At 45.4% G+C, this 15,545-nt stretch overlaps 1 protein-coding gene across 2 annotated transcripts in view; it reads left to right on the forward strand.

Annotated features, from left to right (window-relative positions):
* Nucleotides 1-15,545, forward strand: part of PIP4K2A (phosphatidylinositol-5-phosphate 4-kinase type 2 alpha) — a 165,655-nt gene that overhangs the window by 92,060 nt on the left and 58,050 nt on the right. For both annotated transcript variants that reach the window (XM_079770646.1, XM_079770645.1), the window contains exons 2-3: nucleotides 3,102-3,199; nucleotides 5,409-5,505. In XM_079770646.1, coding sequence (XP_079626772.1) covers nucleotides 3,102-3,199; nucleotides 5,409-5,505 — 195 coding nt within the window. The remainder of the gene's footprint in view (nucleotides 1-3,101; nucleotides 3,200-5,408; nucleotides 5,506-15,545) is intronic.

Here is a 15,545-nt window from a genome sequence, read left to right on the forward strand (position 1 = left end):
CTGTGCTTCCCAAATTGTGGGAAGTGCCCTAGGGCATTGCAGCAAATGCAGAGGAGTGCCAGGGGATATTTTAAAATTTCAATGGCAACATGGGCATACACAGTATCTGTAGGACAGATGCAAACCACCAGCTGGAGGGAGTTCACAATTTTAACGTAAAGTGTGCTCTTTCCTTTCAATGACATGTATCTTTGGGAAGTTGGATTCTCAGCTGATGTGTACAAATGGGAAAGTCAAGGTGGATCAGGAAATGAGGGTGGTTTGATCATAAGGTTTGAGTATTTGTGCAGAGCTCAGTAGAACATAATTATATACTAATTAGTATATGTATTCTATTAAACTATTACTATAACATTTATTAAAATGTTAACATAATATTTCTTTTAGAAAATGTGGTGGCTTGCACATATGTTTTTTCTTTTCTTCATAGTTTAAAAAAATTATTAAAGTACTTAATTTTCAGAACAGGTAATTCTTTACCATGATTTAAAAATCAAAAGCATAAAAATGAAGACTGAGAAGTCCCCCGTCTGGGTTGATGGCAGCTCCCTCTGATTGCTCAGGCTAAAGCCTCTGAGCAGGACTTGGCTCCGGTCTTTCTCACACAACACATTGGGGACCACAGGAAATCATGCTGGCTCTGCTTTCAAAATATATGGTCACCTTAGTCAAAGCAGACTGTTGTTACGGTTACTCATAACTGGGCTTGCTACTTCTGCACTTGTGCTTCCCCCACCCCAGACTCTTCCCCCACCCAGTAGTCTTTTGAAACCCTAAGTTAGTCAAGTGATATCATCACTCTACCACCCAGAACGTAGAGTAAAAGCCAGAGTCCTTTCAGTGATCTCCAGAGTCCTATAGGCCCAGCTTCCCTTCACTTCTCTGATCTCAGCTCTCCCTATTCCACACGTAACCTGCTCCAGCCAGGCTGGTCCCCTCTTCCCAAGCATACCAGGCACATCCCCAGAGCCTTTGCACTGGGACGCTGAATCCCTAATCTCTTTCAAACCTTGGCCCACCCTAACCTACCCTATTTTTAATGTATCAGTGATCCCCACCCATGTACTGATGGCCATATCCTAGTTCTTTTATCCTGCCATATATATATATTTCTAACGTAGTAGATAATTTACTGCCCACGTTGTAATTTACTAAGTTTATTGTTTTATTTTCTGACTCTCCCCGCTACAATATAAGTTCTAGGAGGACAGGCACGTTAATGTGTTTTGTTCAACAACCTATTCAAAGCAACTAGATGAACACTTGGCAGTAATAGGTGTGTAGCAAATACTGAATGAATAATATTCAATTTAATTTTTTTGTCTGTTTGAACTATCAAAGCATATTCAAATCGTTCTCTTTAACAATGGATGGTCCATTCTCCCGGAGGTCTGAAGAGTTTTTGCTCTATACTTTCAGGCTAATTAGGTACTTATAAAATATGAATTTTATCTTTCTGACTATTTGACCATTTTATCATTATGTACAGACCTTCTTTATTCTTAGCAATGCTTCTGTCTTTAAGTTATTAGTTTATCTAATATCAGTAAAGGTAAACTAGCTTTCAATAATTTTAGTACTATTTAATATGTATTTTTTGTTCCTTAACTTTTAACCTTTTTGAGTTCTTATGTTTTAGTTATGTCCCTTACATGTAGTTTATAGTTGTTTTTACTTCATTTTAACAATCTTTATTTTAACTTCTAGCCTACTTTTGCCTATTGTGATTCTGTATAGATCCAGATTTGTTTCTTTCATTTACTTTCTGTTTGTCCTACTTTTGCAGTGCTTATTTTTTTCTTCTTGTGTTCTTTTTTTTTTTAATGAGTTTTATTTGTATTCTTACTGTTTGGTTTTTTCCACTAGCGTAGAGGTTATATACTCTGTTTCTGTTCTTTTAACGTTTAGAATTGTACCTTCATTCTTAGTCTAAAGTTAACATCTTAACTCTCCTCCTGAACAATACAGGAGGCACTGCAGCTCCCACCACCCGCTTCCCGCTTCCACGCGTTGCTTTCCAGTGCTTATATCCGTCCTTGTAACCCCGTGAATGAAGCATTACTGCTTCATATAGGCAATGTTTACTCACATTTCTCCACACATTTACCTTATTTATTTGCTTACTATTCTTTTGGTATCTCAGATCGTCCACACACTTTTTTCTGAAGTATATGTCCTTAGCCTCTAAATCATGTTTCTAAATCTTACTATTTTCTTTAAATTTTGTTGTAGGTAACTTGTCAGTTTTTGTTTGTATAAAAAAGGCTTTATTTTGCTTTTATTTTTTTTGAAAGATAGTTTTGATTTGATGGATACACATACACTCTCTGTGTATTTTTTATTTATTTTTTTATTTTAGAAAGGGAGGGAAGGCAAAGGAGAGAGAGCGAGAGAAACATCGATGTGAGAGAGATACACTGACCGGTTGTCTCCTGCACGCACACTACCAGACATCGAACCCGCAACCTGGGTGTGTTCCCTGACCGGATGAACCTGCGGCCTTGCGGTGTACAGGACACGCTCCAACCAACTGAACCACAACGGCCAGCGCTCTGTCTGTCTTTCATGTGCAGTTTTTCTAACACCAGGAAGCAGTGGACTCCATCCTGACCCTGTCTACCCGGAGACAGCAGCAGACCCCCAGGTTCAGGGCTCGTCCCACAGACTGCTCCCTTTCCAGAGGCCAATGGCACGTGCCGGTTGTCACTTGTGCTGCTCACCGGCTGCCTGTGAATTGAATGTTCCCAAGACTGTCTCCTCAGGTTCCGTTTGCTAGAGCAGCTCCTGGAGAACGTTTACGTGCATTTACCAGTTTATCCTGAAGCACGTTATCAAGAGCCCAGATGAAGCGGTGCAGAGGGCGAGGCCCAGAAGGGTCCAGGGGGCAGGCGCTCTGTCCCCCGGCACTGGGCGGCTCCACCCTTCTGGCATGTGAATGCCTTCCCCCACCCGGGAGCTCCTCGGCTCTTGTTGTTCAGGAGTTTTTATCGCGCTTCATCTGCTGCAGTACCCACCTCCCCTTCCAGTGGGTGAGCTGAAAGTCCCACACGCTTCCCACCTAGTTAGTGGTAACCTGTGCCATTTATTTTATGTTTTTCTAGATCAATGAACTGAGCCATGTTCAAATCCCTGTTATGTTGATGCCAGATGACTTCAAAGCCTATTCAAAGATAAAGGTGGACAATCACCTTTTTAACAAGTAAGTACAAGTACGAACTTTTCTAGAACTGATGTGGCTGCCAGGAGTATGATTTCTGTGAATTCTATAATCACGTTTTCAATGGGTGGGTGTAAAGTTTTTCTGATGAAGTTAATCCTGTGATAAACAGAACCATCTGTCATTTTCACAAAAGCAACAGCAGGCCTCTTGGGTAATATCCTTTTGCCATATGGCATATTGTTCTCTATGAATAGCTTATATGTTAAAAGTGATATTCTCATTACACTTCAGATGTTTCAAGCTGTAAATTGCTTGGATTTTTTTAGCAGCTATGGACCTCAGCTATCTTACACAAAACTCTCACAATGATTACTTTATGAACAGAAATGATGACTTCAGTGAACAATAAAGAATTAAGGTGCATTTTTATAGAACATAATTGGACACCATGTTGTGTATTGAGACTATTTCTCCTTCATTGGAATGTCATTTTATTTTATGTTATTTTTATTTTTTTAAATATATTTTTATTGATTCCAGAGAGGAAGGGAGAGGGAGAGAGAGATAGAAACATCAATGATGAGAGAGAATCATTGATCTGCTGCCTTGTGCATGCCCCACACTGGGGATTGAGCCCACAACCTGGGCATGTGCCCTGACCAGGAATCGAACCGTGACCTCCTGGTTCATAGGTCAACGCTCAACCACTGAGTCACACTGGCCCAGGCGGGATGTCATTTTAGATGTCACTCTGGAGCCCCTTATATGTTAGGCAGTTCACTGAGAGCTGGAGATACAAGGATGTATAAGAAACAGCCCTTCCCTCAAGGGCTCACAGTCAGGTGGGTGGTTGAACACTGACATATATACAAATTACATACTATAAGTTGGTGTGCAGAGTACCACAACAGAGGAGTGTGTGTATGTGAACACAAAGAAAGAGGCAATTTTCTGAATGGGTAGTATAAACTTCAAATCCTACTCAAAAGATTAGTTCTGAAATTTCTTCCTGGGGCCATTGTGCTGGTGGGAAGCTCAGGGGTTAATTCTCCTCATAATACTGTTTAGAGGCTAACCATTGAGAGAATTTTCTATGTGAATTTAGGTTGTGGTATTTATATAAAACTAGAGGCCCAGTGCACGAAAATTCGTGCACTCAGGGGGGTGGTGTGTCCCTCAGCCCGGCCTGCATCCTCTCACAGTCCGGGACCCCTTGAGGGATGTCCACCTGCTGGTTTAGGCCCGCTCCCCGGGGGATCAGGCCTAAGCTGTTAGTCGGACATCCTTAGTGCTGTTGTGGAGGCGGGAGAGGCTCCCACCACCGCCACTGCGCTGGCCAGCCATGAGCCGGCTTCTGGCTGAGCAGTGCTCCCCCTGTGGAAGTGCACTGACCACCAAGGGGCAGCTCCTATATTAAGCGTCTGCCCCCTGGTGGTCAGTGCGTGTCATAGCGACCAGTTGTTCCACTGTTAAGGTCAATTTGCTTATTACCCTTTTATTATATAGGATAGGTCATTCAGGGAGTGAGAGCAGTCTTGTTTTGTAAGCTTGCATCCCCTACTGACTGAGGATGAGTGTGGCTTACTCAATGCCCTTCCCTCTGTCCACATTCTTGGCTTTCTCTTCACCATGTTCTGCAGGACGGCCCCTCCCCTTGGCAACCTCCTCTTCCTTGAGGAAGCAGCTGTAGCATGTGGTCAGGATTAAAAGGTCATATAGGCCAAGTGCTCCTAGGTGGTGAGAGGACACACATGTTATCAGTCTGACCTTCTGTCCCCCGGGTCTTACTGTAGCTTGTACTGTTGACCCTTGAACATCAGGTCCACTTACATGTAGATTAAAAAAATAAGTATGTATCGTACTGTAAATGTATTTTCTCTTCCTTATAATTTTAATAACTTCTTTTTCTGGCTTACTTTTTTTGTAAAAATACACTATATAATAGACATAAAACATAAAATATGTGTGAATTGACTGTGTTATCGGTAAGGCTCCTAGTCAGCAGTAAGGCTATTTGTTAAGTTCTGGGGGAGTCAAAAGTGACACGTGACTTTTCAGCTGTATGGGGGGGGGGGGTCAGCACCCCTAACCTCATGTTGTTCAAGGGCCCACTTGGTTGTTCTGGGAAGCGCCTCTGTGGGAAGGGAACTCCGGCACTTCCTTGGCTGCTCATGGAACTAGCTGGTGGGAGATTCAGGTCTGGTTCACTCTGTGTACCTGAGCTTTCTCTCGCAACATGCCGTTTCAGAGAAAACATGCCGAGCCACTTCAAGTTTAAGGAATACTGCCCGATGGTCTTCCGAAACCTGCGGGAGAGGTTTGGAATCGACGATCAGGATTTCCAGGTGAGTTGCTTTTGTAATGTTGCTTCAAATAGGCTTCCTTGTTCCACGCTCTGTGAAATGGGACTGAATTTTTATCATTATGAGTAATTATGAATAGTAATTTTTAGTTTATATATTAACGTTCACTGATTTTTTTTTCTGAAATAAAGGGTTCTTTCAGTTAGGAACCCCTATATGATATATTTTCAGTAGTCAGTAGGAAAAGAAACTATTCTTTGGGGAGAGAGCAGGCACGTGAGGGTCTTACCCATGCTCTCGTTTCCAGAGGAAGGGGTTCTGCCAGCAGAAACTCCTTTTCATTTCTGCCATCATATGTGTCACCAGCCTGGGCAAGTGTGTATGTGTGCATTGAGCTCGCATTTCCTACATGGGTAGAGGCCACTTGGGAATCTGAGAAATGTGTTCTTGTTTGTGCTGATTTGCTGCTTTTCAGATTGGCCAGGGCTGCCTCTAGCCCGCGGCATTTTTGTCAGAGGCCGCACTTGGAGCCCTGCAGCGCAGCCTGGCACCGTGCCCGCGCACTGCCGTCCCCATCAGGAGCCCACCTGTCCCAGGCCTGGCCCTGGGGAACACGCCCTTCGCTCTTCGTGCCCCCGCAGACAGAAGCACACTGCTGCTTTTCTCCCCGTATTTGCCTGGTCCTCCTGGTGTTGTCATATCTGCTGACCCACGGTCATCTGTCCTAACGCTTAGCCAGCTGGATTCGGAAAAGCCAAGGATTTTCTCTAGGAGCAGAAGCCTATGTTAGGAGATGCAAGGGTTACTTCCTGGTCTTCTACGACAGTCTGTTCGTTGTACTGTGAGAGTACGGACTTACTTAAGTCCTGTAAGTCTAGCAATCACTTCCTCTCATTTGCCCTAAGTGGGAAAGCCTAATTTATCCTGCATTAAGGGCCACATTGCCACCCTGGATGACCTCACACGTTAGCACAGCTTACCCCGTATTTTCCCTTGAAGAATCCGGCCTCGAAGGCAATTCGAACTGAGTTACTACACTTCCCTAAGGCGTTGTGGGCCTCCCCGCCCTGCCCTGCCTTTCTCTCTCACTTGCTCACTCAGGCAGAGGAGCCTCCGGCTGCCGTGCTGTGGCAAAGCACCGCTGGCCGGGCTGCAGGTGGGCCAGGGCTGGGGTCCTGAGCAGAGGCTCCGTGCGCCCCGAGGGCCGAGGGGAGGTGGCAGGGCGGATGTGGGCACCTGGTTTGCTTTGAAAAACTGCAGAGGAGCCAACATCGCTCAGGTTTGACCTCCATGTGTTAAGAGAAAGAACTTAGATCAAACTTAGACTTGAAATTTACTGCTGAAAAAGTAAGTCACTTTCCAAGAACAAATCTGGAATCGTAAAAAGGGTTTGTGTGAAATAAAAGGGAATAATTCCACATTATTTAAGAACTGTTCCTACATCTGGAGAGGCCGTCTGAAAATAAAGTGAGCACTTTAAAAAGGAGTGGCCAGCTGGTGACCGAGGTCTCCTGTGGCTGCTCTCCCGTGGGAAACGCAGGTGTGTTCTCCCTTTGTCCCCTCCTTTTTTATTAAAAAAAAAAAAACCACCAAAAAACATTTATACTCGCATTTCACAGAAACTAACTTCTGAGGGCCTAAGCAACAAGATCTTGTTAGATTCCTTAATTCATTACCAACATGAAGTCTTTACATTTCTTCTCCGCATCAGTCCTGTTAAATGAGATCCAAAATGGGCCCATTACATCCTGAGTTCTGACTGCAGCAGATAGAAGTAATTTTTAAAATTTCCTAAAATGACCGATTTAGTTACTGAAATACTAAGGAATGAGCAATTTTCCTTCCCTTCCCTCCCCCCACCTAAAACCAAAACCATGTAAGCTGATAGTTAAGTAAGTGCAAATTGCTGAGTACAAACTTTGAAGGCAAATTAGGCAAGTGGAGGGTGATTCACACTAACTAATTGGCAAAGTCTGTTAAGCTCTTAGCCTGAGAGCGGGATAGAGGAGAGCCAGTGTGAGGATAATTAATCATTTGAACACCACTCCTTTCCTCGGCTGTGCCTGGTGCTTTTGGCATTTAAATTGCTGCTTTCTCTTTGGCAACTGTATTTTTATTAAGGAAAAAACAAGAACAAAGTATCAGAGTTCAAAGTATCTTTAGTAAAACCAGAGATATACTGGTTCCCTCCCCAATCCTGTGTTCCTTTTCCAATATCTGCACCTCTTAAAAATTTGTCAGCAGTAGGGCTCAACACACTTTGTAGGCTACTTGGTCTGGAAAAAGGAAGAGGTTGTGCCTGTGTGTGGCTGTGGCTGTGTGTCCGAGGGCCCTGCGCGGGGCAGGGGTGAAGGCGACAGAGGCGCTCGGCTGTGACCAGAGGGGCCCATCATCCCAGCTGCTTGGCACTTGGACTCACTGTTGGCCAGGCATTTCATTCATCACGGCCAGAACTAGTAACAGGTACCAGGTGACACCTGTAGGACCAAATTCCCAATCTGGTTTGACAAGTAGGACCAGTGACCTGGGGTCTCATCACCTATTGGAGGCACTGCTGATGGGGGCCAGGCCATTGCCTTGCTGTGTTTATTTTTCTGAAGTGCTTGCGTGTAGCAGCTTTCAATAGATGTGGCCACAAGGAGCTCCATTGTCTGGTTCATTTAATGTTCAAACCTTCCTATTAAAGCCAATGAATAAATGTTCTTGACCTGCCTTGTGTGTGTGAATGCCTTTTTCCTGCACCTGAAAAAGTCATTATTGATCACTCTGATAAAAGCAGAACCTAGTAATTAGCCTACCTCATCGACCTCTTATCAGTGAACTTAAAGGAATTAAAAAGCATGCTTGCTGTCCCTATAAACATTTGTATCTTTCCTCCGGTTTTGATTTCTTTCCTGTCTTTTAAAAAGAAAACTTTGTTTTCTTGCTGTTAAAGACTAATTCAAGCAACAGTTCTAGAATATTCACCATTAATAACAGTTTCACTTAACATATATATGTAAACCTGTGTGTGTGTGTGTGTGTGTGTGTGGGTGGGGGTGCATGTGCTCAGTGCTTCCAGATCAGAACTTGGTTCAATTTATTAGTGCTTCACAAAATTATTTCATTGGTTTGTAATATGCTCAAAGTTGAATTGTGTTCTTCTGATCAGTGTTGGGCCAATGCGACTCGCCCTTACCATACTTTTAAGATAAGATCTTTCAAAATGACTGCTCCCACGGAGGCCTCCACTGTTACTGCTGCCTCAGTGCTGTTTCTGCCGTCACCATTGCCACCGTAAGCTCCAGTCCCCTTACGTGATTTCATGCACAATTACCAACTCAGTGTGTGTTTATTTGCGCGACTACATGTCAGGCTCTGCTAGATGTTGTAGGAAATGCAGAAGGGAAGAAAGGGTGAAGGAATTCCTTTTTCTTTTTTGTTAACTCTTATATGCCAGATTCCATATTAGATGCTAATAAGGTTTACAGAAACCCAGACATCCTGACTTTTAATGTTTTTCAAGAAAATCTGCTTTCTTGCCTCTCAGAGAATCAGACCCCCTTATAACAGTTCTAGGAAGTTAAATGGGGGCTTTCTGAACTATGGGAGAGGATTGCCCACCAGAACCCAAAAAGTTATACAGGATGGAGATGATGAATTAAACCTAAATGCACTGGAAACCGAGCCTTCTTATTCTTTGTAGAGGAGAATATCAGGTTTACTTTTCCCCTCCTGCATCTCCTGAATGAGAATCCCGCATTACTGCCCTGGCCCATGTGGCTCAGTTGGCTGTGGGTTCGATCCCCCGTGGAAGTGTGTGCGGGAGGCAACCAATCAATGTTTCTCTCTCTCTCTCTCTCTCTCTCTCTCTCTCTCTCTCTCCCTCCCTCCCTCCCTCCCTCCCTCCCTCCCTCCCCTATTTCCCCTCTCTCTAAAAAAAAAAAAAAAATTAAAAATCAATAAACATATCCTTGGGTGAGAATTAAAAAAAGAATCCCTTATTATTCTCAATTGATGCATTTCTTTTTTTTTATTTGTAACAGAGAATTCTAATTTTAAAATAATTTTAAGAGGTAAAGTTTTAGACTATTGATGCTCTTGTTTCAGGTTTAAAAATAAAATTCTAAAATGTCAAGGCCTTCAGAATATACTAAACTTTGAAAAAAAAATTCTATCAGTATCTCTATAATATAAAGTCTATCACCATGTTTTCCAATACAGCTTTCCCAAATATAATTTAAACTGAGGACAGGAATTGAGTCCAGCTGGTTTACTGGGCTGCAGGCTCAGAGGAAGTGGGTCTGGGCACTGTAGTAAGTGCTCTGGGTGGACACTTAAGAAACACTCGTGGGAGAACGGGAGTGCGGGCTGGAGTGGGCACACGAAGGGAAGCGAGCTTTCTGGGCCAAAACATGGAGGCCACGGTGCTCGGGAAAATGAAGCCACTGGATGGTGGTGGATTGTGGAGATAAAGAGGGAAGAGTAGAGAATGTGGAAACTGGGCCGAAGACCTCAACCAGATTCTAAAGCGTGTGAGCAGTCCTGCGGTTTACACAGGGCTTGATGTGATGTCATCTGGATTTTCTATAAAGATAATTGTGGCGGGCCCCGGCCAGTGTGGCTCAGCTGGAGCATCGTCCCATGCAGCCGAAAGTTAAGGGTTTGATTCCTAGTCAGGGCACATTCCTAGGTTGCAGGAGACAACTGACTGATGTATCTCTCTCACATCAGTGTTTCTCTCTCTCTCTCTCTCTCTCTCTCTCTCTCTCTCTCTCTCTCTCTCCTGCCCTTCATCATTCTCAGAAATACTATATAATAAAAGGGTAATATGCAAATAGACCAAACAGCAGAAAAATCGAACACCCAATCAAAGCGTAATATGCTAATGATATGCTAAGGCTGCTCAACCGCTCACTATGATGTGCACTGACCACCAGGGAGCAGATGCTCTGACTGGTAGGTTAGCTTGCTGCTGGGGTCCGGCAGATCGGGACTGAGTGAAATGGGCCGGACATGCCCTGGAGCCCTCCGGTGGACCCTCCCAGCCGGATCCCCGGCACCAGTGGTGTCCCTCAGCCTGGCCTGCACCCTCTCGCAGTCCGGGACCCCTCGGGGGATGTCGGAGAGCCGGTTTCAGCCTGATCCCGCAGGCTACTCCCCTTGGGAGGATGCCAGATGCAGGGCTCATGGCTGGCGGGATGAGCAGGAGTGGCAGGTAGGAGCTGCAGGCAGCATTGGACTGCGGGTTTCGGCCGGATCCCTGCAGGCCACCCAGAGGGACCCTACCAGTGCACGAATTCATGCACCGGGCCTCTAGTCAATAATAAAAACACATAATTGAGGTGGTTATATATAGAAGGGAGATACAGAAATTAGGAGGCTATGCAATACCCCAACAAGTGAAGAAGAGACACTTGGTGCTGACAGGGTCGAGCAGAGAGCATCTCCACAAGACAGGGAGAGAGTAAAGTGACAGGAGTGGTGGTTGATGGGTCACCAGAGCAAAGGGCAGGAGCCAGAGGTGTTGGAGCCTGAGACATTGAGAGAGCAGGTCACTGGAGGAAGGAAGAAGGGGGATGGGCAGCCCAGGTAAGTGCCCTTGACTGGGAATCAAACCTGCAACCCTTTAGGTTGTAGGTGGACACTCTAACCACTGAGTCACACTGGCCAAGGCTAGACAAGTCTCTTGATAGACCTTTGGGAAAATGCTATCACAACCCATCAGCACCATCAGGTTTTTCTTGTTCTTTTTATGCTTTTTTTATTTTTTAATCCTCACTTGAGAATATGTTTTTATTGCTTTTTTTATTGAGAGAGGAAGGGGGAGAAAGGGAGAGAGCACACAAAACATCCATGTGAGAGAAATATCGATAGGTTGCCTCCTGTCCAGGCCCCTACCAGGGATCGAAATCGAACCCACAACCTTTTGGTATATGGGACAACATGCCAACCAACTGATCCACCTGAGCCACCCAGTCAGGGCTTCTTTTTTAAAAAAAAAATAAAAATATTTTTATTGATTTCAGAGAGGAAGGGTGAGGGAGAGAGAGTTAGAAACATCAATGATGAGAGATAATCATTGACCAGCTGCCTCCTGCACGCCCCCTATTGGGGATCGAGCCTGCAACCCAGGCATGTGCCCTTGACCGGAATCGGACCTGGGACCTTTCAGTTCGCAGGCAGACGCTCTATCCATTGAGCCAAACCAGCTGGGGCTGGGCTTCTCCTTCTTATGAGTTTAACCAGTGACTGTCCCCACCACAGACTGTCCCCGCTCCCACCCCACATGGAACTCAGACTTTCTGTTTGCCTGCATTTCTTGCCCCTGAACCCACTTTGGATTGTGACTTGTGATTTTCAACAAAGAGCCAGCACAGGGAGCCCCTGTCCGGGTTAGATATCACATTTGTTCGTCATGAGCCTGAGCCAGGTCTCCGGCATTGTAACCTCAGTCAGGTACCAACCTGAGGTTTTTAAAGGTGGTCTCAGTGCTCTGTGAAGTCCTGGCAGCTCTGCTTCTTGCTCTGCTGGCCACTGCCTCTCACTTTTGTGTTCCTCTTTCCTAGGTTGTTTCATTATTGGTAAGTGTTAAATCGCTGCGTCTTGCTCCCCTGCACAACGGAAGCCGTTCTATGCTGGCGTCACAGCCAGGCTTTCTCTGAAATTCCCCAAGAGCTTAACACAGGTCTTTGAACACAGTGGGCATTTAATCAATTCTTGATGATAATGTTCAAGTTAGCATGTTGGTCTTTACCTCTCTGACGGGGTCAGAGGACCCTCTGTGCTCATTCAGATAAAGTCTATCCAATGCAAACCCAGAAAGCAGCCTTGTCTGGGCAGCTCGGCTCCTGGGCCGCGTGATGTGAGGCATGTAATCCTACTCCTGAGTGGTCAGCAGGGCAGCGATTGGCTTCCAGATTTCAAGTCCATGAAATAGGTGGCCGCCGTCAGGAAGAAGAACGTTTTCCTGGGAGTTGGGAGGCTGGTTTGATCCGGGATCTTCAGTGACTGATGCTGTGACTTAATTCAGTCACGTAGCCCTGGTAGGTCTCCATTTCCTCATCTGTGAAATGAGGGAGGCCCTCAGCTGTGAATCTCGGAATCTGTTATTAAGTCACCTCGAGTAGATGCCTGCCGCTTAGGTTCTTGCACACAATATTGACATGTTCCTTTTTAAGGCGGTGGCTTTTATACAGTCGAGCACGGCAGCATTGATTTTAAGTGGCCTTTCTGTTGACTAAAAATAAAAAGTTTTTTGTACATGATTTTTGGCAGATACACACATTCATATCAAAATGGAAAAAAAAGAGAAAAATGTATATAACAGTATATGAGTAGTTTGAGAGAATTAAACATTCAAAATGCTTGAGTATTTAAAAAATGTACAGGGGACCGTTATGGTTACTAAATCGTGACATTTTTATGAGCTACAGTACGGAAGATTGGTGGTAAGAATGAGCTAATTAAATTGACCTTTAAATTTCCCCCACCCTTCTGGGGGCCTCACTAATCCTGGACGCCCCACTGCAAAAACAAACATCTTCAGGGCAGACTTTTAGAGGAGTGGGGAGGAAGGATAGCACCATTAGTCCCTTTATCACGGGAAAGGACAATACCAATTATAAACGTGGGAAGGCCATTGAAGAGTGAGCTTCATCTCTCATTATTTCCTTTATTTCCCATTGAGGGCTGACATGGCAACAGCGTTCAAACAGAGCTGTTGAGATTTGAAACAGGGTACATTGTAAGATCAGTAATGGGTTTGGCTGTAGAAGGTAGAAGTGGTGAAAAGTAAGTTTACTTACCAAGTGGCAGGATAGGCAAAAATGGACTAATTGTGATGTTCTTACCTGCCCTTCATCTAGTAGCTTTGCCCTAGGACTTCTATTTTTTTGTCAAACAGTTTATTTTATCCCCAATACCCCAGCAAGCCTAGGCGCATCCTAAGAAGCCGTATCTGGGGGCTGTAGTGTGTCCACTGCACTGGATTGAGTAGAGAGCACCCACGTTGTCACCACACTCGCCAGAGACACCCCGTGATGTCACCGTGGGTCAGGGGACTTGCAAGAAGAATGTTTGGTCCAATCGCAAATACCTGTGTACTGTATGATTGCATTTATATGAAACTAGAGGCCCAGTGCATGATTGAATCATGCACGTGTAGGGTCCCCTACACGCTTTCGCTTTTCGCGGTGGAGCTGGGTGCCTGTCCGCTGGTGCACCAGGCCTTTCAGAAGCCTCCGGCTCGGCGGAGGCTTCTGCAAGGCCTGGTGCCGGAACAGACAGGCACCCAGCTCCCCCACTTTTGATGGTCCGCGGCCACTGAGGGGGGCTACCCTGCGCCTCTCAACGGCCGCTGAGGGGGGCTGCCGCGGACACCTGGCTACCCTGCCGTTGAGAGGCGCAGCTGGGTGTCCGCGGCAGGCCCCCTCAGCGGCCGCGGATCTGGCCGTGGAGAGGCACAGGGGGCGGGAGTCCCGCCCCCTGCGCCTCTCAACAGCAGGGTGGCCCCCTCAGTGGCAGCAGATCCGTGCCTCTCAATGGCCGGATAGGCCACCCCGAGTCCCGCCCCCCAGCCTCCCGCCGCCCAATCGTGGGCGTAGCGGAGTGATGGTAATTTGCATATTACTCTATTATTAGATAGGATGTCCAGAATAGGCAATACATGTAAGACAGAAAGTAGTGATTTACTAGTTATGGGGCTGTGGGGAGGAATGGGAGTGACTGCTAATGGGTACAATTTTCTTTTTATTCTTTCTTTTTTATTGAAGTACTAGAGGCCCGGTGCACAAAATTCGTGCACGGGGAGGGGGGTGTCCCTCAGCCCAACCTGCACCCTCTCCAATCTGGGTCCGGTAGGATCAGGCCTAAACGGGCAGTCAGACATCCCTCTCACAATCCAGGACTGCTGGCTCCCAACTGCTCGCCTGCCTGGCTTCCTGATTGCCCCTAACCGCTTCTGCCTGCCAGCCTGATCACCCCCTAACCACTCCCCTGCCAGACTGATTGATGCCTAACTACTCCCCTGCCAGCCTGTTTGCCCCTAACTGCCCCCCCCTGCAGGCCTGGTCACCCCTAACTGCCCTCCCCTGCAGGCCTGGTCCCCCCCAACTGCTCTCCCCTACAGGCCTGGGTCCCTCCCAACTGCCCTTCCCTGCAGGCCTGGTCGCCCCCAACTTCCCTCCTCTGCCGGCTTGATTGCCCCTAACTGCCCTCCCTTGCAGGCCTGGTCCCTCCCAAGTGCCCTCCCCTGCTGGCCATCTTGTGGCGGCCATCTTGTGTCCACATGGGGGTAGCCATCTTGTGTATTGGAGTGATGATCAATCTGCATATTACTCTTTTATTAGATAGGATAGTTGACAAACAATATTTTATTATTTTCAGGTGTACAACATAGTGATTTGACATTTGTATACCTTACAGTGTGATTACCCTGATAAGTCTAGTAACCATCTATCACTGTACAAAGTTATTACAATATTGACACATTCCCTGTACTGAACACTATGTCCCTATAGCTTATATATTTTATAACTGCAAGTTTGTACTTCTTATTGCCTTTTTCATCCATCCCCCCAACCCTTTCCCCTTTGGCAACCATCAGTTTGTTCTCTGTTTCTATGCGGCCATTTCTGTATTGTTTTGTTCATTTGTTTTGTCAGATTTCTTTTTTGAGGTGATAAAATGTTCTAAAATTCACTGTGGTACTGGCTGTATAACTTTGTAAATACACTAAAAGCTATTGATTTATACACTTTAAATGGGTGGGTTGTATGGTATGTGAATTATATCTCAGTAAAGCCTTTGGAAGAAGAATGCATAGAGTTTAAGATTAATTTATATTCAATATGAAACTTTCTTTTTCCTCCACCATTGACTTGGATACCTTTTTCTGAAGGTACAGAGTTATGATAAAAGTTTTTCCATTTAGAACATGTGAATTTAAAGAATTACATATTTGATAATATGAGACAGTCAAATGTATAGAAGAAAAGGGTAGCCAGTGAATAGAGCATGTTTTATTGCAGTGTTTACATTTATCATTAGATTTTTTCTTCAAACTAATAGCAGATCATTGTCCATTTGCTAAGTCTCTACAG

The sequence above is a fragment of the Cnephaeus nilssonii genome (genome assembly GCF_951640355.1).
Source record: "Cnephaeus nilssonii genome assembly, chromosome: 1".
Taxonomy (NCBI): domain Eukaryota; kingdom Metazoa; phylum Chordata; class Mammalia; order Chiroptera; family Vespertilionidae; genus Cnephaeus; species Cnephaeus nilssonii.